Here is a 27,144-nt window from a genome sequence, read left to right as displayed (position 1 = left end):
GAATTTCTGCGAAGAATTTTATTAAATTTTTTGAACACAATAAATAATTATAATTAATTAGTAAATTAGTTAATAATTGAATTTTGTTAAAATTTTGAATCCTAAATTTTTACAAAATTGAAATTAATTAATTTCTCTATTTTCTTTTTTAAAAAATAAAGAAACTAAGAAAGTAATTTTTTCTTGCATTAAAAAAATACAAAAACTATGAAAGTATTTTTTCATTTATTAAAAAAATACAGAAACTAAGAAAAGAATTCAAAAACTAAGAAAGTAATTTTTTCTTGAATTAAAAAAATCCAGAAACTAAAAAGTATTTATTCTTTTATTAAACAACTGCAGAAACTAAGAAAATAATTTTTTTCTGTTAAAATAAATACACAAACTAAAAAAATTCAAAAAAGTTTAAAAATAGTTATAGAGAAATTATTAAACAAAAAAAAAAATCGTAAATTTTTTTTTGTAATAAAAGTTTTCGTCTAGTGTATAAAAAAAATACTATTAGAAGAATAGAAAAACTTATTGAAAAAAGTGCAACATTAGAAACTCAGTGAAACGAGAAATGAAAAAAATTGCAAATAAATACAAAAGATCATTTATATTTGTATTGTTTTCTTTTTATTAAATAAATAAGCGACACTGAATAAAATCGATTTTTATCGATCAACTCAAATGCGCGTTCATCACTCTCTCTTTCTCTTTTTTTAACTAATATCTTACAAATTTATCTAGTCGTTGTTCCTTAAAATTACATTATATTTGTATATATTAACAATAATTCTTCATTCTCTCACTTTCTTTTTTTTTTGCAAAAAAAAGGCACGCACGACTTTTTTTTTCATTTTAAGTACACATGTCCATTCAACTTTAATATTGCACTATATCGTATAAAAAAAGGATAAAAATATTCTTTCAAAATTTCCTACTTTTTCATCAAAAATTCTTCCACTCGCGCAATTTTTGGTTGCTTCACTCTCCGTTGGACGGATAATAAAAATAATATTATTTAATATAAAAAAAAGAAAATAAATCTCAGCTCTTCAAATCCGAGAGTCACAAACTCAGATTATATGATTTAGAAAAAAAATGAAGAGATCATTTTGGCTAAAGAACATTTCCGTTGCTCCGTAGGTTTTGTCGTGAATTCAACGACACAATATGCCCATTAATTATTGATAATAAAACAAAAAAATTCATTCATGCCCCAGTGAGTTTCTCACCAATTCCATAAAACAAAGAGAGAATTTTTATATTGTCAAATTATTTTTGTTTAAAATCACGAAGAAGTCATTGCGAAATTTTCAGTTCAATAAATAACAGGATGTATTAAAATTACTGAAAATATTTGCTGTTTAAAATAGTCGTTAATAATACTGAAGAAGTCTATAAGGAATAAATTATTTTTATTCGTCGTGATTTCTGAAATTAGAGGCAAATTTTTTTTTTTATTTTTAAATTCTATTTTTTATAATATTTAAAAATATTCTCTTCGTTTTAAGGGGGGGGGAGGGGGTAAAAAAAAGGCGCATGATTATTTCGTAATGCTAATTAGTAATTAACCACATTGTTATTCAATTAACTTTCATTTTACTGAATTTATTTTACTAAATATTATTTTATTCTTTATTAATTATTTTACTGAATTTTATTTTATTCTTTATTAATTAATTATTTTACTGAATTTTATTTTATACTTTCTTAATTAATATTATTTTACTCAATTGTCATTTGGCTAAATTTCGATTCGACTGAATGTTCATTTATAACTGAATTTTTTAACTGTTTTTTTAACTTTTCGAATCTTTACTGAATAAAATTTTTACTCAACATCTTTTTAATTTTTTTTACTTAATTATGTCACCGAATTGATTTTTAACAGAATTTTTTTCTTCTAAATTTAAAAATTTAGTTTAAAAATCAAGTTTTTAGTAAAAAATTTTAGTTTTCTTGAAAATTAAAAATTCGTGTAGAAATTAATAAAAACAAATTGTAATTAATTAATTAATTACCAAATTAATCTATAATATTAATAATTGTCATATTCCGATTTGAATTTTAAAAATAATAAAATTCTAATATAATGCTTCGAAGGTTAAAAAATAATAAATATTAATTTAACAAAATTGTTTTGAATTCAAAAATTTAAATTAATTTACAAATATTAAACAAATTTTTGATAATAATTGAATTCATTTAAGGAATTTGATTACAGTTTTTCAAAATAATTGAATTCCTCCAAAGAATAATTTTATAACTTTTGAAAATAATTGAATTCTTGTCAAGAATTTTATTAAAGTTTTCGAAAATAATTGAAATTCTCAAAGGAATTTCTTTAAAATTTTTTTTAAACAATTGGATTTTTTTCAAGAGATTTAATTAAAAATGTATTGAAAATAATTCGATTTTAATAAATCAATTTTATTAAAATTTTTAAAAATAATTATATTCATTCGAGAAATTTTATGAAAATTTTTGAAAATCATTAAAAATTCCTTCAAGAAATATAATTTTTTCAAAATAATTTAATTATTTTAAGGAATTTTATTAAAATTTTTAAAAAATAATTGATTTCCGTCAAGAAATTTTATTGATATTGTGTTCAAAATAATTTAATTCCTCTCAAGAAACTTATTTATAAAAATAATTAAATCAAAATTTGAAGTTTATATTTAAAAATAATGAAATTTGAAATTTGCATAACGTTTGATAGTTAATTTAATTTAATTTAAAAAATAAAATTCAATTTAATTTAAAGTTGGTTATTACAAAAATTATTTTGAATAATAATTTAGTAGCTTATTATTCTGTTAAGTAAAAATTTCGTAAAGTAACAATTTTGCTAAGTACAAATTTCGCTAAGTAAAAATTTTGTTAAGTAAACATTTTGTTAAATAAAAATTCGTATCAGTTAAAATTCATTTAATTTAATTTTAAAAATAAAATTCAATGTAATTTAAAGTTGGTTATTATAAAAATTATGTTGAAAAATAATTTAGTAGCTTATTATTCTGTTAAGTACAAATTTTGTTAAGCAAAAATTTTGCTAAGTAGAAATTTTGCTAAGTAGAAATTTCGCTAAGTAAAAATTTTGCTAAGTAACAATTTCGTTAAGTAAAAATTCGTATCGGTTAAAAATTCGAAAAATGAAAAGTCAATTCAATGGAAAATCTCGGTAATTAAATTCTACCGAATTCAATAAATATTAAACCTAATAAACATTGTGAAATAATTATGCGCTTCATAAAAATAATTTTTTAAATAAAAAACGTAAAATAAAATGAGAAATCAAATGACTTTATAAACAGGAGCACTGGAACCACAGTCTTCAACCAGATTTTTGATTCGGTCAAAAGGAAAAGAGTAAATTTCAAAAAAGTCCAAATCTCTTTTTCGAGGTACTTGAATTGCGTTTTTTCCTGGCCGGCGCGACAATATCGGAACCGTCACCATTGGAAGAAGATAAGGCACCGGGTGTCAATTTACTTCGTACGTGCTCATCGAGTAGGGCCTGCATATCCATCTGCCACTGCTCGAGCTGTTGGCTGAGCTCGATTTTCTGCTGAATCGCCTCCATCAACTGACTATTCGCTTGAAGCACATCGATTCGTGTCCTCGCCAATTCAACTTCGACCCTATTTTTTCTAGCCACCGCTTGATCTCTACTCTGATAAGCTTGTGCAAGGACCTCGTCCTTGGTGAGTTCCGAGTGTTCGATATCACCCCTTGCACGATCACGCTCCTCACGTGCACCACGAAGTTCCGCTTCACAAACACTCAATTTACTCGTCATCTCAATCAGAGCCTCGCCCCTTCGCTTCAATTCATCCTGAGTTTGCTTCAACTGATCCTTTGTGCTCTCGAGTTCCTCTCGTACTCGATGGAGTTCCACGGCGAGACCCAATTCACCGGGTCCGCCACTTCCTGGCAATGCGAGGCAGTAGAGCTCTTCGATTAATTCCGACAGCGCTCCTGGACAGTTCGCCTGAAAAAGACAAAAAAAAATTAGGAACAATTCAAATAATTCAAATAATTAATTTTAATTATATAATTTTTATACTAAAAAAGCAGTAAAAAAGTAGCTATCGAAAAATTAAACTTGACGAGATCAAAAAAATTAATTTTAGACACTTCACACAACTGACAAAAAGTCCATTCTATATTTCATTTTCCTGACTTTCTCCTAATTTTCATCAAAAATATTTACTTCTTTCTTATCCTGCTAATAAATTAAATTCCTGCAACGAATTTTATTATTCATCAAAGAATTTAAATATTTATAAAAATAATTTAATTCTTGTGAAAAATTTTATAAAAGTTTTTAAATAATTGATTTCTTTCGACTAATTTAATGTAAATTCTAATTTAAAATTTTAAATAATTGAATTCTTGAGAAATTTTTATCAGTTTTTATTATTCATAAAAAGAATTAAATTCTTACGAAGATTTTTTTACATAAAAAAGTAAAAGTTTTTCAAATAATTGAATTCTGTTTGGAAATTTTATGAAAATAGTATAGATATTGAAAATCATTGAATTGCGAAAAGTTTTTAAAAATTACTAAATTTTACAAAAAATTCTATTAAAATTTTTGACAATAATTGAATTTCTGTGTGGTATTTTATTAATTTTTTTTTTAAATAATTGAATTCTTAAAAAGCATTTTATTATTTATGAAAATAATTGAATTCCTGCGAACGATTTTATTAGAATTTTTTTAAATAATTGAATTTTCAAGAAGAAATTTATTACTTTTAAAAATAATTGAATTTTGCAAAGAATTTTCTTAAAATACCTCAAAATAATTGAATTTTCGGGAATAATTTTGTTATTTATCTTTAATAATTGAATTCTTTCGAAAAAATATTTATGTAAATAATTGAATTCTCAGGGAGAATTTTATTAAAATCTAAAAGAATAATTGAATAATTTCAAAAAAATTTAATTAAAATTGCATTTAAAATAATTGATTTCTCTCGAACAATTTTATTAAAATATTTGAAAATAATTAAATTCTTGTGAAAAGTTCTAATATTTTTGTAAATAATTGATTTTTTCCAAAGAATTTAAATAAAACATTTTTTTAAATATTTTTTTTTAGGAATTAAAATCAAATTTCTAAGAATAATTAAATTTTTTAAGCGATTCTTGAATTTTATTATTTATGAAAATAATTGAATTACTGCGAAAAATTTTATTAAATTGTTTAAAAAGAATTGAATTATAAATTTATTCTTCAAAATTCAATTATTTTCAAAAATTTTAATAAAATTCTTGTCAAAATTTCAATTACTTTCAAAAATTTTTCTCAATTCAATGATTTTTAATATTTACTATAATAATTTAATAAAATTTTTCAAAAGAATTCAATTATTTAAAAAAATTTTTAATAAAATTCTACACAAACATTTAATTATTCACATAAATAATAAAAATTTCAGAGAAATTCAATTATTTTCAAATTTTTTATACATTTCTTTGCAATAATTCCATTATTTTCATAAATAATAAAATTTGTTTATATATTCAATTATTTTTATAAATAATAAAACTCATCGCAGAATTTCAATTATTTTTAATACAATTTTAAACAAATTCCTCGAAAATTATAATTATTCTTAAAAATTTTATTAAAGTTTGTCCAAAGAATTCAATTATTTAAAAATTTGTCGATAAAATTCTTTATGAGAATTTAATTTTAAAAAACATTCAATTATTCAATAAAATATTTATTTTTGTATTTAAATTTTTCTTATTTTTAACGGATAATTCTGTAGAATTAACTTTTTTTGAAAAGTTAAATTACTTTTTTTCTTTAAATTATTCGAAGCTTTTATTTCAAAAAAATTAATTCTTCAGAATTGTTAGTTAAAAGTAAGAAAAATCCAATCATTCAAAAATTTTAATTCAAAGTCTTTTTAAGGGCATTTGAACCTTGATGACGTCACACATGCTTTGCACAATCTGTAACGTCATCAAGGTTCAAATGCCCTTAAAATTCAATTATTTCAAAAAATTCATGCTGTAATGCTTTTAATTGTCAATTATTAGAATCTAAAATTTTAACTAAAATTCAATTTTTAAATTAATTTTTATTAGAAAATTCTACGAGAATTTAATTATTTAAATACAAAAGTAAAGAACTTATCGAATAATTGAATGTTTCTTAAAATTCAATTCTCATAACGAATTTGATAAAAAAATGTAAAAAAATTTATTATATTTGAAAATAATAGAATTATTGAGAAGAAATTTATAAAAAATTTGTAAATAATTGAATTTCTGTGAAATTTTTCTTATTTTTTAAAATATTTAAATGTTTGCGTAGAATTTTATTAAAAATTTTTTTAAATAATTGGATTTTTTTGTAAAATTTTATTAAAATAGTAAATATTAAAAAAAACATTGAATTGAGGAAAATTTTTGAAAATAATTGAAATTTTAAAAAATTTTTGAACATAATTGAAATCTTTACTGGAATTTAAAAAAAATTTTGAACATAATTGAATTTCTACGAAGAATTTTGTTATTTTTGAAATAAAAAATAATACAAAACTGAATAATAAAGAAAATACAGAAATAATTTAAAAAAAGTGCAAAACTAAGTAAAAAAAAAATTGAACTAAAAAAGTAGGAAATAAAATTTGCAACAAGAGTAAAGTTTCCCGTGTCAAGCGACGACGTCGACGACCATCAACGACGACGCCAGTGAAACAAAAGAGATCTGGATATTAAATTTCATCGACCACCCGGGCAAACAGTAAAAAAAGGACGAGAGTTTTGGTATAGAAGGAAATGCGAGATGTCCGGATCATCGTCGGTGGATCTTTTTTCCTCACCTCGGCTTCGGCACCATTGGCAATGACGAGCATCGACTCATCGCAATCGCTCTGAAGACCTGAGTCGTCCTCGCCCCTCCGCAGTCGGGAACACAACTCCCTCAAACGCTTACACGATCGTGTCACTTCCGCTCTGAGGTCTTCGTGCTCCCCCAGGGAACTTCCGCTCTCCTCGCATTCCATTTCCGCCTGCAGTGATCGAGGTGGCTTCTGAATCGATCCTGATCTTCCTCTTCGCTCAGCCTCGATCGTCGCCAAAGCCGCCGACAGCTCATCCCTGCGAGAACAAAAAGATGAAAACACTCAGTAAAAAAGGTAAAAAAGCAGATGTCCTGGGAGATCAATTTTCATGGTTTCTTTTCTATTTCTCCATACTCACACAAATATTTTTTTCATTCTCATCACACACATGTTCTATTTTCAATTCGAAATTTAGTCTTTTTAGAATAAGTAATAGAACGAATTTTTTATTACCGAGAAGAAGAAGGCAGTAAAATTTACTTTATATTATAATTAAAATAATAATTCAAAGAAATTCCTCAAAAGAATTTAATTACAAAATTCGGAATTTCAAAAATGAAAAATTGAGTAAATAAAAAAATATGGCAAAAATGCGAATAATTGAAACAAGAAAGTCGCGACTCCGCTCATGCAGGTCCCCAACATCCGGTAAATGTTTTTTTTTATTCATTATTAAAAAAATCAAGAAGCTACGTGTTTAGACTGTGGAAAATTAAAGTAGGCAGTGTGTCCGGTTATACACAGAAAATGAAGCGTGGGCGTTGCAAAAGCAATAATTCAAATGTCGTAATAAAATTGAACGGATCAATCGCTTTTATATCTGCAGTTACTCTATATATTTGAATTAAAAAATAAAATAAGGTGTTATAAAACAGAGACAAGGGAATCGGAATATTATTACAGATTCTCGATAATGATATACATTATGTAAGTGTATTTGTGTTTGACTTTACCTTTCTTGCTCGGCTACTCTCGCTCGATGTTCCGCTTCGTTACCTAATCGCTCCAAGGCCGCGGCCCTCTCTTCGGCTTCCTCGAGGGCTGCCAAGGCTCGAGCCCTTTCCTCCCGCAGTTCCAGAGATCTCCTTTCCAATTCTGTTCTTTGAGCCGAGACTAATTGCACCTATGAAATAAAAAAAAATTTGTTAATGAAGAAACATCAATGTCTAAGGCCAAAATCTGATTTTTTATATTAAATTACATTTCTTTCGAATGGACTGAATTTTCTACTTACGCAACAGTTTTATTTTATTTTTTTTTTAATTTCAATGTATTTTTTTTATTATCACATTGTTACAATAAAAAAATTATTCCTTAACATTAATTATTTATTTTGAATGTAAAATGTATTATGAACTTACTATGAAAATTAATTAATTTATTATGTCAATTTATTATTATTCATTTAACATTAAAATAAAAAAAATTAAAAAAAGAATCTTTACTCTATTAATTATTATAGCTTGTAAATAATGTTATATAATATATAATAAAATGATATTAATTAATTTATTACATTAATTCAATCACAGACAATTAAATTTATTATTTTTTCGAGAAAAAAGAGTTATCAGGAAAAAAGATTTCCAGAAGTTGCTCCTAAAAGTTTTTTTCCAGACTTTTATTTTTTTTCTTTTTTCCAAAAAAAACGCTTCTTTTAAACAAAAAATCATATGTTCGTCACGTGATTAATTTATTTGAGGAAGAAACTTCAAAAGAAACACTTGTCTAAACACGGCAGTGTCAAACAAGTCAAACTGTCGGCATTTTATTATCTAAATTGAAACTTTTTATATCTTAACATTTGAATACCTATTCATTTTTACAAGAAAAAAATAGTTTTTTTTAATAAAAAAGATTGTTTTTTATTTTTTTTCAGTAATTTTTCATTTATGACAATGAAACAGAAAAATGTTTATAAAGAATAAATTATAGAATGCAATAGAAATTAATTATATACGAGTTAAATTTTAAATTATTCACATTTCGAAAGTGTAACTCATTGTACTTGAGTCTTGAGGGCATAAAAATATTTTGCAAAGTTCTATCGTATGGAAAAATATCGATCGTTTGTGATATTTCACGTGTAGGAGGAAAAACGTATATTTGAAAATAGAAATTCAATATAATTAGGGTTGCCACAAAAATTTAACTTTTGAAAATATTTTTTATTTCTTTTGAGGAATTTAATTAAAATTTTACTGCAATTTATTATAATGAAGAATTTTATAACAATTTTTGAAAAATTTTTGAAGAATTTTCTTACAATTTTTAAAAATATAATTAAATTCTTGAGAAGAATTTAAATAATATAATTTATTAAAATAATTGAATTCATGCGAAGAATTTTTATTAAATTTTCTTTAAATAATTGAAATTTTGCCAAGAATTTTAATAAAATTTTTGACAATAATTAAATTCTTGAGAAGAATTTCGCTACCTATTTATATAAAAATAATTTAATTCTGACGAGAATTATTAAAAAATTTTGAAAATAATTTAATTTCTGCAAAGTATTTTATTACTTTGAAAAAATTGAATTCTTCTAATCAATTTTGATACTTATGAAAATAATTGAATTTTGAAGAAGAATTTTATTAAAATTCCTTAAAATAATTGAAAATTTTAAATAATTGATTTTTTTCTACTAATTTTATGCAAATTCTAATTTAAATAATTGAATTCCTGAGAAATTTTAATTATTCATGAAAATAATTCAATTCTCACGAAGATTTTTACAAAAATTTTTTTGAAAATAATTGAATTCCTAAATAGCATTTTATTATTTATGAAAATAATTGAATTCTTGCTAATGATTTTATGGGGATTTTTTAAAAATAATTGAATTTTCAAGAAAAAATTAATTACTTTTAAAAATAATTGAATTCTTGTGATGAATATTGTTATTTATTGTTATTTTTAAGAATAATTGCATTTTTCAAGGAATTTATTTAAATAAATTAATTGTATTAAAAATATTCGAAATTCCGCAATGAAAATAATTTAATTCCTAAAGGAAATTTTATTATTTATGAAGATAATTGAATATTTTCGTAGAAATGTATCAAAAAAATTTTTCAATAATTAAATCTTTTGATAAATTTGACGAAAATAGGTAATATTGAAAATTATTGAAAAACTTTTGAAAATAATTGAAATTTTGCAATGAATTTTATTTAAATTTTTGAAAATAATTGGATTTTTGGCGAAAAATTTTGCTTTTTTTTAAAGATAATTAAATTCTTGACGAGATATTTGTTAAAATTTTGTTAAATAATTGAATTTGTTCGAAGAATTTTATTATACTTTTGAAAATAATTGAATTCTTTTGATGAATATTGTTATTTATAGAAATAATTGAATTTTGCAAAGAATTTTATTAGAATTCCTGAAAATAATTGAATGTCTGTGAAGAATTTCAATTAAATTAAAAAATTTTTATTCAGTTAAATAAAATAAATAGTTATCCTATTTTTAAAAATCCAAAATCTAATAACCAATTTGCAAAACTTTAAAGATAGTAGTTTTAAAAAAGAATTCGGTTTCTGAAAGTAATATTACCTTGTGCCCTAGAAAACTTTCCGTCTTAAAGCAGAACATTTGGGCAATAAAAGGATTAGTCAGGTATTTAGAGTTTGACCTTCAAAAAGTAACAAGTAATTGCCAAACTATTATGAAACTAGACCGATAGGTACGTCACAGGCAGAATTTTTTTTTCCTTTTTATTACCAATTTTCATGTGAATTTTTCTAATTATGAAAAAAGACGTCACTTAAATATCATATTGAATCAGAAATCAATTTTTTGAATTTTTTTTTCGATTAAATAATCACTTTCTATATAGAATCAGTTTTACGTCATTTTTTTCTATTCTCATTTATCTAATCGCATTTTTTTTATATATTTATTGTATTTTTTTTCGAAGAGTGAAAAATAAATCTTTTGTGATTAATTAAATTTTGATTTTATTTTTTTTATTATAGAAAAAAAAATAAAATCAAAATTTAATTAATTACAAAAGATTTTTTTTTCACTCACTTTTGGAGTAGATTATCAATTCGATGAATTTTATCAGAAAATATAGTAAAAAATGGTTAATTTTTTTTAAGTTTTCATGCTTCGAAACCGAAACAAAAATAAAATACAAGAAAAATAAAAAAATGTAACGATAATAATAATTTTTCTCTTCTCAAGAGAAGAGTACAGTGGAATTTAAAGAGATAATAATTTACCTCGTCTCGAAGGACCTCGAGACTGCTGACGTGATCCTGAAGGGTATTATTTCTAGTGGCGCATTTTTCCCTAAGAACTTTGACTTCCAAGATGAGTTGCTCCTCTTGTTTCGCAGCTTCCCTCAACTGATCGGCGAGTCGCGTGTTCTGGGCCGTTAATTCAGCGACCAAAGTCGCCTGATCCCGTTCTGCTCTTCGTGCACGCTCGCTTTGTTCCTCCAATTGGCTTCTCAACGATTCGACATCAGCCTCAAGTTCCAAGGCTCGGGCATCACTCTCGTCACGAGCCTCCTCCAATCTCCTTCGAAGAAGATGCCTTTCTTGCTCCAGATTCTGCAAAATAAATAATCCCACATAAACACTTTTCCTTTGCTATTGATTTTTATTTTATTTCTCATTCTATCTTTTATTTACCAGTAATTTATGTAAATTTTAAATTTAAATTTTTTTCATGGAAAAAATTAATCGAAAAATGGATTAATTAAATTTTTTTCCTATTGCTGCAGTTCTCTTCTTAAGTTTACTGTGACTAAATTTTTCTTAACAGGTTTTATTTTAAAAAATTCATGTTTTTTTCTTTTTACTCTAATTTTATTACTTTTTTCCCACATTTATGTACTTTTTAGTTTTCTTTCCGTGTATATTCAACATTTATAGCTTCCTTTCAAAAACCAGATAATTTCTTATCTCACTTTTTAATACTCCATAACAAATCCTGTAAATAATCAAGGAATTTTTTTAGATTTTTAATATTTACATTTTTAAAAAAAATGCATATAAATTTAAAAAAAAACGTTTTTTAGATTCTAAAAATGAATAAGGTATATATGTGTATACACGCGGTAACAGGTTGAAAATGAATGACAATTGTAAAAGTTTAAAGACCCTAGTTCTCTCACAATGGAGGCAGGGAACAGATCAGCAAATTATCATTTACAGAGTGCGGGTTCGGTTACTGGGAATCTTTCAAGTGTTAAAATTTCCTTTGTGTATTTTCCACCCGTCATGTTTTTATCCTCTGTTTCTCAAAAATCCCTCAAAAAAAAAAAAAAAAAAAAAAAAAAATGATACATAAGAAATATTAAATACAAGGATCCTAATCCATTCATTCATGTGAGGATTATTTGATAATTACCAAACACAACTTTTTGAAAAAGAAAATAAAATTTCAAAACTAAAAAAAAATTTCTGGAAAGAATTTTGTTTTGTTACTTTTTATAATTTATATTTAATTTATGTTTTATTTATATTTTACTTATATTATTATTAATTAAATTTATTGATAATATTTGGTACAAGTAAATATTTATTTTACGTTATTTATATAAATAATTATGAAAAATTACTTGTATAAATAATTATAAAAAATTACTTGCATAAATAATTATAAAAATTTACTTGTATAAATAATTATACGAAATTATTTATATAAATAATTATAAAAAATATTACTACCAGGAGAATAGTATAAAAATTAAAAAAACGAAAATAATTTCCCTGCGCAATTATTTTTAAAACGTTAGAATCGCTCTATTTAACATTCTTCTCGGGCAATTTTCGTCAAAACGTTTTATCTTAATGCTTAGACAATAACTGAGTCGATAAAAACTGAGAGAAAGTAATAAATTGTTAAACTATAATTTTCAGTTTGCAATGAATAATTTTATTTGACAATTTTGTGATTTTTGCGAAATAAACAATATTTTAGTTTTTCACCTCAAATATACAGAGAGTCAAAATTAAAAGTACAATAATATTCTCATGTTATATTTAAAACTAATTTTATTGTTTGTATAATTATATATATTACCTCGTTTTCAATTAATTATTTAACTTTCGGTTTAATAATATACCAAGAGCATAATTATTATAATAGATATTATTGTGTAATATAAACGGATAAAAGTGTCAATTATCAACTCTCGTCTAATTTGATAGAAAGTATTTGTTTTTTGTTTCATGTTTTAATTTATACATATAATATACTAGGTATATGAAAAATACAAGGAAGCGTAAATTATATTAGCTCTTTTCTCTTTTACAAATAGAATTATAATTAACAGAATGATATTAAAGATGCATGGAAAAAAAGTCACGATTCATAGAACGATCAATATTGGATTATTAAACAAAAAAATTAAAAGACTCTTTTCTTTTTCGAGAATAAAAATTCGTATTTACTTGTTTTATTTTTATTTTATTATTCTATTATTTTATTCATTATATTTTCATTATATTATTCATTATATTTACATTATATTAGTCTATTATTATTTATTATATTTTCATTATATTATTCTATTATTATTTATTATATTTTCATTATATTATTATTTTATTGATTATAAAATATAAAACTTTTTCGGAAGGATAAAATGGTGGTTTAATTTCTCCACTTGAGAACGCCAAGGTCACCACCAGGTGGCTAGGGAAATTCCAAGAAGGAACTAAAGTGCCATCTATCGGTGACCTTGACGTTCGCAGGTGGAGAATAAAATCTCCATATTGAATCTCAAGCTGTTCGTCAATATTCGTAATTCTATAATTATTTCTATATATAGACTTTGTCAATAAATAAAAACTAATTAAAAATTTTAATTTACTTTCATTTGCGATATTTTTATGGTAATTTTTTTTTATTTAAGTAAATATTTATTTGTATCAAATAATGTTTGAAACTTTGAATTAACTCGGACGTTAAAGACCCGGATTCAATTAAAATAAATAATTTTGGGGCCGTTCAAAAAATACGTAACGCTTTAGGGGGGAGGGGGGGGGTCAAGCTATTTGTTACGGTCAGCAGAAAAAATGGCGCTAATGTATACAACATTGCGTTACATGGGGGGAGGGGGGGTCCAAATTTCCGAAAAATAGCGTTACGTATTTTTTGAACGGTCCCTTTGTTCCTAATATAAAAAATAATATAAAAAATTTTTTTTATTACAAACGATAAAAATAAAGTTGACTCATTAAAAAGAAAACATAGAATTAATAAATAAACGATTGTGCCCAATGTCCAAAATTCTAACCCACACGATTATGGTCAAGAAAAGAATATATCAATGAAGCGTGCAAATTATTCTTGAATTTAAAGTAAATCTTTTGAATAAAAAATAAACACTCGTCCTCTATAATAAAATGATCATCATCGTCATCTGAATCATTCGCATAAATTATAATATAGAACTGCGTGTAGCCCCGTTTTTCTAAAAGGCGATCGTCTCGATTTCCAAGTCGTCAGTATAGGAGATGAGTGACTATATATGCAGACGATGAAAATAAGTCAACTATTTACAAAGCGAAAATTCTAATTTCTAATTTCTCTCGTGTATAAAATTTAAATCTTGATTAATTGCAATTATTGAGAATGATAAATGAATATAAACTATATGTTTCGCAAGTAAAAGTATACCACTTGAGGAAAACGTAATTGCCATGACGTCATTTGTAACAAAACTGGTTAATTATTATATATGATTATTTCTAATCAATTCAATTTTCCTGAAAATTTCATTTACAGTTGTTTTAATCTATTCTCATATTTATTTTTTTATTTATTTATATACCGTAAAAACGAGCTTACCAAATGAAATTTTTTTTTTGTTATTTTTATTCATTTATAATTATTTAGCAATTATTTTTTTTTAAATTATTTTTTTAGATGATTTTTGTCTCTGAATTAGCAGTTTTCTATATTAATTAAATAGTACCAATAAAAAATAATTAATGATAATATAATAATAATAATAATAATAATAATAATAATAATAATAATAATAATAATAATAATAATAATAATTTTTTATAATTATTATTATTATTATTATTATTATTATTATTATTATTATTATTATTATTATTATTATTATTATTATTATATAATTATTTTTATAATTATTATATATTGTATATTGAATAATAATTCAAAACAATAAATAAATAAAGAATAACTAAACATCCTATAAAAATCAGAAATAATAAATACAAAATTAATTAATTAAAAACCACAATAATTCTTGAGAAACAAATAAAGAAACAAAACTAACGTGTAGCAGTCGAACATGTAAAATCTGATAAGTTTGCAAACGATTGCAAAGTTTTTGCAGATTAAGAGAAAGCGTATATAATAAATAAATGAATTTGATACAGGCAGTTGTTATAATTGTAGCGTAATATAAAGAGAAGTTTCGAAAAAAATGGTGAAAATTTCGTCTTGATTTCTCAAACATTGTATATAATATATAAAGTTGCAAATAATCACGATAATCAAATAATCATCTACTCATCGTGAATTAGCTATGTAACAATGTATTTTCTCCTTTTTATAAACATTTTATTACAAAACACAAAAGGCATATAACAATCGACAACAAATCAATGATGATTGCAATATTGCAACAATGATCCATTAAACATTTAAATAGGCAAATTATGTTTCTATATGAAAATGGAGCAAGGACTGTTCAAGATCGAAATAACAAATTTTTTTTCACTCAGAGTAACTGCAATTTTACTCTTTGCAAATCGTTGAAAAAGAAGAAGAAGAAGATCTAATTATTATAATAAGATGATGATGATGATAATAATAATGATTATAAAAATAACGAAAATAATGGACATAATAATGTTCGATTACGATGCGAAAGGGCACGGCCCGTGTAAATAAATAAATAAAAATAAAAATAAAAAATAAAAAAAAGATAAAAAAAATAAAAATTATGATGATAATAATAATTTTTCAGAGTGCAATGTACTATAATAATTATTATACTATTACCACGGACATAATTTGTATTTTTATTATTTTCGTTGTTATCATCATCAGTATTATTTTTCCGAATAAAAAAAATTAATTAACAAATAAGTATAAATAAATTAAAATAAGTGTAAGTAAACAATATGAAAGCAATTAAAATAGCGACATAATATTGAATCTCCACCCGGGAGAGAATATTCTTGTCATGGGCATTGCTCATCTGGAACTCATTAACATAACATATTCTTCTATATTATCATAATAAATTCATGATCATAACATCATTCACAATCAAGGAAAGTAATAACCCTTGATTTATATATATGTACATCACTAATTTTGGAAAATGTTTGAGGAAAAAAAATTCTCGAGAAAGAGAGTCCATAAATAAAAGAGATAAATTATTTCCTCGTACAATTTCAATAAATTTATAAATATTTAAATAATATATATAAATTTCAATAAAGTAGCTGAGTTTCCGGAGTATTTTCTTTTAACACGTGAAGAGAAATAAAAAAAGCTTCTTCGGAGTAATAAAGCATAAAAAAAAAGTGAAAAATGCATTTAAAAAGAAAAAAGAAAATGTAAAAACTACAAGAACAAAACGCGTATAATAAAAAAGATGGAAAAAACAATTTATTTGATTCAAATGAGCGATAAATACCATTTAATTGACTTAAAATTATTTAAGAAAAAAGATTTTTTTTTTTTTTTTTTTTTTTTTTTTTTTAATTGTACATTTTTTTTAATAAAAATTATTTGAAGCAGATAAATATTTATTTGATAATAGACAAGTAATCGTTTATTTGAATCAAATAAATTTTTTCTAATGCTTATTATTATTCAAAACGAATTATTTTATTTTAAATTATTTTATTTATCGCACTTTAATTTTATTTTTGTTTAATTTACTATTGTTTCAAATATATTTATTTAATTATATAATATAGACGGGAAATAAACAAAAAAAGCAATATTATATAATAACATTGCGATAATTTTATCATTAAACTACAAAACATTTTTATAAATAAAATTTTTCGAAGGTAAAAATTATTTCGAACTGTTTGAGAAAGATAAAGTCAAAGAAAGTAAAAATTTTGAATTCTTGGTAGCTTTTAATTTTTAAATTTATACAATTTTTCTCTCAATTTCTAAAAAACTACATTTACAATGCAAAACATTTTATCTTTTTTTCTTTAAACATTCGCTTTTCATTACCAAACACAAAAATATTTGTGTATATCGATAATTTCCAATAAACTGCGTAACGATAATTTTCAACTTATAAATAAACAAATAAAATAAAAAGCGAAAACGACATTTGATTATATAATTTAAAACCTGCATCGATAATAATAATTTCCATTTTTTTTCTATTTTTAACAAATGTCAAACGAATGACAAATTTATTTTTTAATTCAACATATTTGTAATTTCTATTTTTAATTTCTATTTTTAATTTCTATTTTTTAATTTCTGTCTTTTAATTTCAAGTATATTTAATTTTAAAGATTATAGTGAATTTAAAATTTTTTTTTGAGGAAGTTTGTAAAAACAAAAATTTCAGAATAAAAATAAAAAACTTGTCATTATAGAACAAGTTTTTAAATGAACCCATCAATTATTCTCTCCTTTTTGTTTCTACTTCTCAGTTCTTTCTTTATCCATCATTGAATCTGCACTTGAAAACCATCGCACAGTCGTGCCTAAAAATGGAGTTCAGAAAAACCGCACTTCAAGTCTGCGATCAGAGGTCAAAAAAAAATCGCATCCTGTCGGTTTCAAGTCACGAAAACGCCTCAAAACCTTCCAACTAAACGGTATACATATATATAACTTTTGCGAATGAAAATTGTTCTAAAATCTTCATTTATAAAATAAATTATTTTCTTCAATAAATTTTGAAACTATAAATTTATTTCAAAGTAAAAAATAATTTAAAACTAATAACAACTTTTTGATAAAATTACAATTATTAGAATTATTTTAACTTTTTTTTAATTATGAAAAAGATTTTTGAGGGAGAAAATGGTGGTTTAATTTCTCCACTTGAGAACGCCAAGGTCACCACCAGATGGCAGTTAAAAATTCCAAGAAGGAACTGAACTGCCATCTAGCGGTGATCTTGGCGTTCGCAAGTGGAGATAAAATCTCCATTTTGAATCAAAAGCTGTTCATAATTCTACAACTATTTATTAAATAGTAAATTATTGTATTAAAATACAATTATTTAATTATTCATTAAATATAAAGAGTTCGACAATTAATATTTAAATCGATTTTAATTTAGAACTCACTTTAGTTTTCCTCATTTAATTCTGGGACAAAAAGAAACGAAAAAAAAAATTGGAGACCCCAAGGTCTCCAATTTTTTTTCGTTTCTTTTTGTCCCAGAATTAATTTACACAGTCCAACTCAAAAAAATAAGTTTGAAATAGTTAATTTTTTGAGATTTTTTATTAAAAAAAATTTATTTTTTACTATTTTTATTCTAAAATCATGACGAAAGTTTTAAAGTATATTTTATATCATGATGACATTTTTTCTAGAGAAAGTTATGATGGATTATTTTTCTTCAAACTGACAAGTTCGTCGTCCCATCTTTTGTTACAAAGAAAGACACTCCTTTGAGAGCGTGGGAGTGGACATATCATAGACGTGTAGAAAAATAAAAAAAATAAATAAATAAAAATGAAAATATAAAAAAAAAATATGTATTTTTTCAGGAATATATTTTCAGGAATAGTGAATTGGAAACTATCGAGCCGTGTATAAAAGCATGTCCTTGGTATCCAATGGTAACTTATCGACCAATTGCCGTGCCAGAATCGACGCACAGAATATATAACGGAGTCATTGTTCTAACGATCAGTTCATACACGATTTACATACTAGGGCACATTCCACTGTTCGATATCTTCCCTTTGACAAAACAAACGTTGCTATCGATTTCTAAAAAAATTATTTCCAACCCTTTTACTTTTATTCTCTAATTTTTATCTATTATTCTTGTGCTGCTTTTTTTTCCTTTCTTTTTTCGCTCTATATTAATTTTTCGATTATTTTTTTTTCCTTTGTATTACCTATTTCTTCAGCTATTTTTTTTGGTCTATATTATTTTTTCGATTACTTTTTTTGTTTTGCTTTATTTTTCAGTTATTATTTTTTAGTCTATATTATTTTTGCTTTTTTTTTCTATTATTTTTCAAATATTTTTTTCGGTCTTTATTATTTTTCCGATTATTTTTTTCTCTTGTATTATTTCTTCAGTTATTATTTTTTTCTTGGTTTATATTATTTTTGTGATTATTTTTTTGCTTTGTATTATTTCTCAGCTATTTTTTTTGTCTATATTTTTTTGCTATGTATTTTTTTTTGGCTCCACATTATTTTTTGGATTACATTCTTCTTGTTCTGTATTGTTTTTTCGATTATAATTTTTTTTGCTTTGTATTATTTTCATTCTTTTATTATTTTCGCTCTGTATAAGTTTCTCGCTTATTATTTTCTTACTCAATATTTTTCTCTTAATTATTTTTTTTATAATTTACTTTATTAAATGTAATAAATGAAATGTGTAAAATTTTTTTTTAACAATTTTATTTTAATTTTCTTATTTCAACCCATTATTTTTTAGCTCTATATTTTTTCTCTTATTTTTTTGCTCTAGATTTCTTCTTTTATATTTTTTCTCTATATATTTTATTAAATGTAATAAATTAATTTGAATAAATATGTATAAATGTTTTTTGCAAAAGTGACCAACTATTTTTTTCTGTTTTTAATTTTATTTTTTTTTCATTGTATTAAAAAAAAAAAAAAAAAAAAATTTCTAAATAATAATTTACATAAAAAAGAACATGACAAAATTGTAACAAGCTCGAATAAAGTGAAATTTTCTTGAAAAATTTCCATCCAATTAATTCAACTTGTAAATGTCAAACCGTTTGTCTCACGTCATCACAGAATAAAAAAAACAGTTACTTAAAAAAATGTATCTACGTAAATTAGGTACATATTAGCAAATTGCTCGTAAAGTGTGACTCACACTTTGTGATATTAAAAGTTATTTTAAGTATCAGGTACAACTGAATTTGGAAAAAAATTCTACACATGATTTCATCAAATTAATACGTTAAAAAAAATTAACATTTTGTAAAAAATTTTAATCTGGGTCTTTTTTCTAAAAAGTTAATTATTTTTAGGAAACTGAAATGATTTTTTAAATACCATAAAACAGTTGTATTTAAATAGTTTTCTAATAAAATTATAAAATTAATTTTCTTTTATAAAAAATTTATATAATAATTATTATTTTTTTTTATAAAAACAATTAATTAAATTTCTTTTTATTTATAACATATAAACTATGTTTTATAAACAATAAATCGCGTTTTTTTTCTCCATACTAATAATTGAACATTTTCTAAAATTGTTAAATAATTTCCTCACGCAAATGTAGATAATTACTTTTGAGTAAACGCTAATTACTTTAGATCTATAATTGTATAACAATTACATTTTTTGTTGTCATTAACATCATTATCTTATATGTTAGCAAGCAGTGAAGTTTACTGTCAAGTATAAATACAAGAAGATAAACAACATTTTCTTGTACCCCGATAAAAAAACAAATCTCAATAAAATAAAAACAATAAAAAGTTATACTTTATTCCACAGAAAGAAGCCTAATTTTCAGTTGCAAGTTGCAACATTTAAAAAAAACTTTTTTCTAGTTCATAATGAATTTTGTACCTATTTATTTTTTAGTGCCGATTGTAACTTATACTTTAATTTATTAAAATCAATGCTTAAGTATTCTTTTATTATTATTTATTACCAAATATTTTTTTATTATAAAAAAAAAGAAATTAAAAAAAAGAATTTTATTGATAAAAAGAAAATATTTTCAGATTGACTTTAAATACTAAAATAAACATTTAAATATACCTGCAACATTTTCAGATAAAAAATATCATTTGGAAATAATCATTAAAAATTGAGGATGAAATAAATTTGAATCAAAATATCAGAATCAATATTGAAATATATTAAACAAAAAAGAAAAATTGCTCAATCGAGAAAAACTGTTAGATCAATGAAAATATTTCGTAATTTAATGTAAATTTTATTCATTATGTCATCTGGGGGATAAAATTTTTAATATAATTTTAATATAATTAATATAATTTTATTACAAATAATTAATATAATTTTATTACAAATAATTAAATAAATATTTATTTATGCCAAATAAATCTGTATTTGTACTAAATAACTATTTATTTGCACCAGATAAATAAATCTCTAGGCGCTGGGGATCGAACCACTGACCCTAAGTCTCACTCACTACTTCACGTGCCTTAACGACTGCGGCCATCGACTATATTTTTATTCCTGTATTTATTTCTACCAAAATCTAATGACTAGAGTCGATTAATTTATTGTTTCCAATTTAATTTAATTTAATAATTAATTTCCTCAAAAATAGGGCAATTATTTATTCGAATACAGTTAAATGATTCAAAAAAAAACAAAAATCACTTTGTTTCAAGTAAATACAAAACGTTACAAACGAAAAATATAACAAAGGATTATTGAAACTCTATTTCCTATCGAAAAATCCTACACAACATATAAATAATATTATAATGAGAAATTTTCTACAAAGCACGTGTGCTGGTTTCATAATTTGAACGTTTTGTTTTTTACGATAAGAAATACATGTACACAAGCACATTGTAAAATTTACTGCACACGGGATACTGGACTTTGACGGAGGGAGGCAAGGATACCCATGACTCACCACTGAGAGAGACCTGTTTTCATTTCCACTTTCAATTCTATATATCTATTCCAACTCACGTTTCTTTTACTCTCCTTTATGAATGTGTATTCTGATCTCTCGCAAAGTCATTAAAAACTACATTTAAACGCGAATTAGTTTAGTTCCAAACTATAAAAATAAAAAACTCATGTTTTTTATTTTTCAAGTTTTTTTTTAACTTAAATAATCATAAAAGGATCTTTCTCTATATTCAGTATATAATAAAATTTTTCAGATGAACATTCACCTGAGTGTGAGACTGTATAATATAATGCGCATAAAACAGGTCCGGATTATAAACTTGAACCTTGAGAATAGTCTTTTAATCCCGCTTTAAATCTCGATTTCAAAAGTCTTTATATAAAAATTTTTTTTTAAAACTCATATCGTTTAAATCTCCTTTAATGTACTATTTTATAGTTATATCTCTTGGATGAAAATTTTAATTAATATTAATTACAAGTGGCACTATAGGAAATTGTTGAAACCCTAGCTTAAATATTGTATTTCTTAAAGAAACTGTAATATTTCAAACGATATTTTCTAAATGCGTTTTGGAATTATTTATTAGTAGCGTAACTTCTCCACTTGAGAACGCCAAGGTCGCCACTAGGTGGCAATCTGGTTTTGACAACTGAACTGCCACCTGACGATGACCTTGGCGTTCGCAGGTGGAGATTAATTCCATTTTCGTAAAATTCTGTTAAATTCAAATAATTTCAATTTAATTAAATTTAATTATTAAAGTAGGTAATAAAAATAAAATCCTTCCTTTATGAGAAAGCAATAAAAGAATAGAAATTTAATTACTAAAATAATAAAAAAAAATAATTAAATTTAAAAAAATAGTAATTATAATAAAAAAACTAGTACTTTTATTAATAAAATAATAAAACATTTAATGGAGGCAAAAAATTCGAATCAATGAAACACTTCTTCAATTTTTTGCTCATCAAAAAATTTCGTCACTTGATTCATCATCTTCAATTTTAAATACTAAAAAATACAAAAAAAACCTATAATGATATCCTAAAAAAGTTACTAAACAATCAAGAATTACCAAATGCGTAAATTATCAATATTACGATAACCAATAAAAAAATTATTGAAAGAAAAAAATATATATACTTTTGGACACTAATTTACTTTCTACGAAGACAAGAAAGGAAACCGCACTTAACTGATTCACGCGAGTCTAATTATTTTATTTTCGTATAATTTAGATACGAACTATTAACCTTTTTCTGAAAATGATGTTCCAAGGAGGTGATCATTTTATTATGCAACACCACTGAGACTGAAATCTGTATAATTTTACTTCAACACCGTGACATTTCACATCTCGTGAAACACATTTGAGATTCTCTCTGATGAATCGGTTTATCTTGACAATCATTTTTATATGCACGATTCATTTTCAAACAAGCGTCATAATTTTTTTTTTTTTTTTTTTTTTTTTTTTTAATTTAATTGCGCTAACAATTTACAATCAATTTTCTTTGAGAAAATTAGAAAATAATGTGGGGAAATTTAGTATTTAATAGATGATAGTATGAAATATTTACAAAAGTAAAAAAAAAATATTTCTAAATTTGTGGCAAAAAAAAACAAAAATTAAATTTTTAAAAAAGTTCAAATATACTTTAAAATATAGAAACGCAAAATGTTTTATTTAATTTTTTTGTACCTCGATTATTATCATCAAATAAAAGTGTTTTCTACTTCCGCGTTTGTTTAACAATATTTCGAGTAATTGATAAAATTAATAACGAATTTAGCCTTGTAAGATAATAAGTTAATCAAATATTTTCGTGACAAAGAAACTTCATTATTTTCTCGATAATTTTCCAATGACAAAAAAATACTGCAATAAATGTATAACAGATAAAAAAAAAGAATTAAAATACTCAAAAAAAAAAAATATTATTATAAGAACTACAAAAGTTAATCAAGAAGCAGAAGGCTAAACATTAAAATAAAAAAAAATGTTTGTTTAGACAATTAAAAAAATTAATATTAGGAAATAATTTATAGTAGTAACTATCAATATAATTAATAATATGTAATTTTTTAAATTACAAAATAAAAAAAAAAAAAATAAATAAAATTACAAAATAATAAAATAAATAAAATTACAAAATAATTAATAATAGAACAATAAAAAAAATCTATTTGATTCAAATAACCGATTCATTGTCTCTGATCAAATAAAAAAATTGATTGGAATCAAATAATTTTTATTTTTGAGTCATTTATGGTATTTTTTTGAATTACTGAAATTATTGATTCGAATACAATTTATTTGATTCAAGTAAATACTAATTTGATAATAGACAAATAATCGGTTATTTGAATCAAATAAGTTTTACTTCTGTATAAATATTAATTATAATAATTAATAATTAGACAAATTGATAAATTCCACAAATAAATGATAAAAAAAATTATGCGAATTGTCAAAGTTAATCAAATTATAACAAAGAATTTCGCAGAAAGAAAAATAAATTATCTCAACATTTCAGTAAACTATTAACTCTTTCTAAAATCTATTTCGAATACAGCTGAAATCCATCTGATTGAAGTAAATAAAACCCTGTTAAATGAACCACAACTAATTAGAGAATTGAACCCTAGGGCAATGAACCTATCATCCACTGAACAGTGCAAATTGACAATAGAAAAAAAGCAAAATGAAAAAAACAATAATGGTCATTGAACTACTAAGTTGAGACAAAAGAAAAATATTCTTGTCTTAAATTTTAACTGTGAGAACTGGAGAAGAAGAAAAAACCAATTTGTCATATATTAACACAGAAATTAACGATATTTCTACCTTGAGAGTTTATCATACGTATATTAAAAGTTAATGGTTTTGAGAGAGATAATAACTGAGTATGTGGTTGAAAGAAAAAAGTTGTTTTTTTTTCTTAACTTGCGACATGTAACAATGCTGTTCATAACAATAGTGAATTTAATTCACAAGCAGAGTATAAATAAGTTAACGATTCACAACACACCGCATAACTCGTTGCAGTCAAACGCCAACTTAAAATACCATTGTTACTTTTATTTGCATAATTTAATTGTGGTGTAAAGTATTACAATTTTTCTTTTTTCTAAATACATAATCTTTACTTTATGCAATAATAAATTTCGTCGATTTTTTTTCCATATTTTTTTTATAATTTCTACAAATGACTCATCTGAGGCGCAAGAGAAAAATTATTTCAAGATTTAAAAAAATTATATTGTTACTGTAACTTCTTCGAAAAATTATTATCTTCATTTTAATTCAATTATTATTTTCCAGATTTTTTAACTAAAATTCTGCTTTAAATCAATTATTTTTAATAATTTTTCAAAAAGTTCTTTGAGAATTTTCAAGTCCATTTTATCCATTTGTTTAAAATTCAATCTTACGAAGTTTCATCGATTATTCGCAAATTCTTCAATTAAATATAAAAAATAAAAACTTTAAATAATTACAAAAAAAAAATTCAATTAACTTTTTTCAAAGAAATTAATTCTACATAATTGCTAAATTATTTAAATACGAAAATGAATAATTTACCGAATAATTGAATTTTTAAAGTCAATTTTTCACAAAGAATTTTGTTAACAAGTTTATAAATAATTGAATTGTTTCGACGAATTTTAATAAAATTTTTAAGAATAATATTACATTTATCGAGGAATTCAATAAAAATTGTATTAAAAATAATTAAAATTCTGAGATGTTTTTTATTATTTATAAAAATAATTGAATTCTTTTGGAAGATTTTATTAAAATTCCATTCAAAATAATTGAATTTCTGCAAAAAATTGTACCTATTATTTATGAAAATAATTGAATTTTTGAGAAGAATTTTATAATTTATAAAAATAATTGAATTCCGGCGATAGATTTTATTATTGATGAAAATAATTGAAATATATTATTTCAATTAAAATTCAAATTATTTGAATTCTTCTGAGGAATTTTTTTATTTATGAAAATAATTGAATTTTGTCGAAGAATTTTATTATTAATAGAAATAATAAAATTCTTTTGAGAAGCTTTATTAAAATTCGATTCAAAATAATATAATTCATGCAAAGAATTATATTATTTATGAAAATAATAAAATTTTTTATATTTTTTTAAATAATTGAATTTTTTGGAAATAATTGAATTTTTGACAAGAATTTTATTAAAATTTTTGAAAATAATTGTATTTCAGAGAAGAATTTTATTATTTATGAAAATAATGGAATTCTTAATATTTTTTTAAATAATTGAATTTTTTTCTGAAAATAATGGAATTTTTAATATTTTTTTAAATAATTGATTTTTTTTTTGAAAATAATTGAAATTTTGCTAAGAATTTTATTAATTTGATTGAATTGAATTTCAGAGAAGAATTTTATCATTTATAAAGATAATTAAAACTTTGACGCAATTTTTTTTTTTTAATTTTTGAACATAATTGAATTTCTGCAACCATTCGTAACTTCTCTAAAATTCAATTTTTTTCAAGTGTTTTTAACTAAAATACTTCTATAAATTCATTATTTTCAATAGTTAATTAAATATATAATATATTAAAAAATTTAACTAATTTCAGAAGAATTTGAATTATTAAAATTTTTCAAAAATCTAAGTTCTTTAAAATTTCTAATTAAATTCATTTTTTATTATTAAATGTGCGTTAATTATGCAAGGTGGGACTTTGAAGTAAATTTAGAAAAAAATAGAAACATAACTAGATCGTTTTTTTAGCTACTCGTGTGTGGAAATAACGATTGGAGTTCAATTAGATTTCCTAAGACCCAATTATGACTAATTCGATTGAGTAAATTTCGAGCAAATATTTAAATAGTGGTAAATATGAATTGAAACAATTTATTTATTGTTCATACATTTCAGATAAATTAAAAATAATTGAGTGGAAAATAACTAATTATTGGTTGTAGTAAAGTAATAAGTAAACTAAAAATAAAATATAAATAAAAGTATAAAAAATAATTAATAATAAAATTATTAAAATATAACGTAAAAAATAAATAGTACACAATAATTGAAATACGATAAAAGATATAAATAAAATATGGAATCAATTTATAATAAAATATATTTAAAAAAATGTTAAAATAATTGTAAATATAAATATATGAATATTAAAGATACAAGATAAAAGATAAAATGAAATTGTAATATAAATATATATTTGTAAAAATTACAAAATAAATAACTTCCTCTATGAGGAAATATAATGTAAACTGCATACAGAGAATATAAAATAACATATATAAATATAATTCATTGATTTATATAATGTAAAAGATTTGAAAGTAATTTAACAATGCGAAATAACCAATTTCATAGAAATATGCATCTATTATCCGAATAGAGGATGATAGCATATGATACTTGATTACAATAAATTACCTCCCATTCACTTATGGTGAAAATATTATAGTACTATATTG

The 27,144-nt window shown here is 22.9% G+C and overlaps 1 protein-coding gene across 1 annotated transcript in view; it reads right to left on the bottom strand.

Annotated features, from left to right (window-relative positions):
* Nucleotides 1–2,801: 2,801 nt before the first annotated feature.
* The window catches only part of LOC122499301 (bicaudal D-related protein homolog), a 48,302-nt gene continuing 23,959 nt past the window's right edge, over nt 2,802–27,144 (bottom strand). Inside the window, exons 2-5 of the mRNA XM_043607581.1 lie at nt 11,090–11,422; nt 7,811–7,980; nt 6,837–7,113; nt 2,802–3,982 (exon numbers count right to left, since the gene is read on the bottom strand). Of these exons, the coding sequence (XP_043463516.1) occupies nt 3,368–3,982; nt 6,837–7,113; nt 7,811–7,980; nt 11,090–11,422 (1,395 nt within the window). The 3' untranslated portion in view covers nt 2,802–3,367. The remainder of the gene's footprint in view (nt 3,983–6,836; nt 7,114–7,810; nt 7,981–11,089; nt 11,423–27,144) is intronic.

This window comes from Leptopilina heterotoma, unplaced genomic scaffold (genome assembly GCF_015476425.1).
Source record: "Leptopilina heterotoma isolate Lh14 unplaced genomic scaffold, ASM1547642v1 Lhet_166, whole genome shotgun sequence".
Lineage (NCBI taxonomy): Eukaryota > Metazoa > Arthropoda > Insecta > Hymenoptera > Figitidae > Leptopilina > Leptopilina heterotoma.
This window is presented reverse-complemented; position numbering and strand designations above follow the sequence as displayed.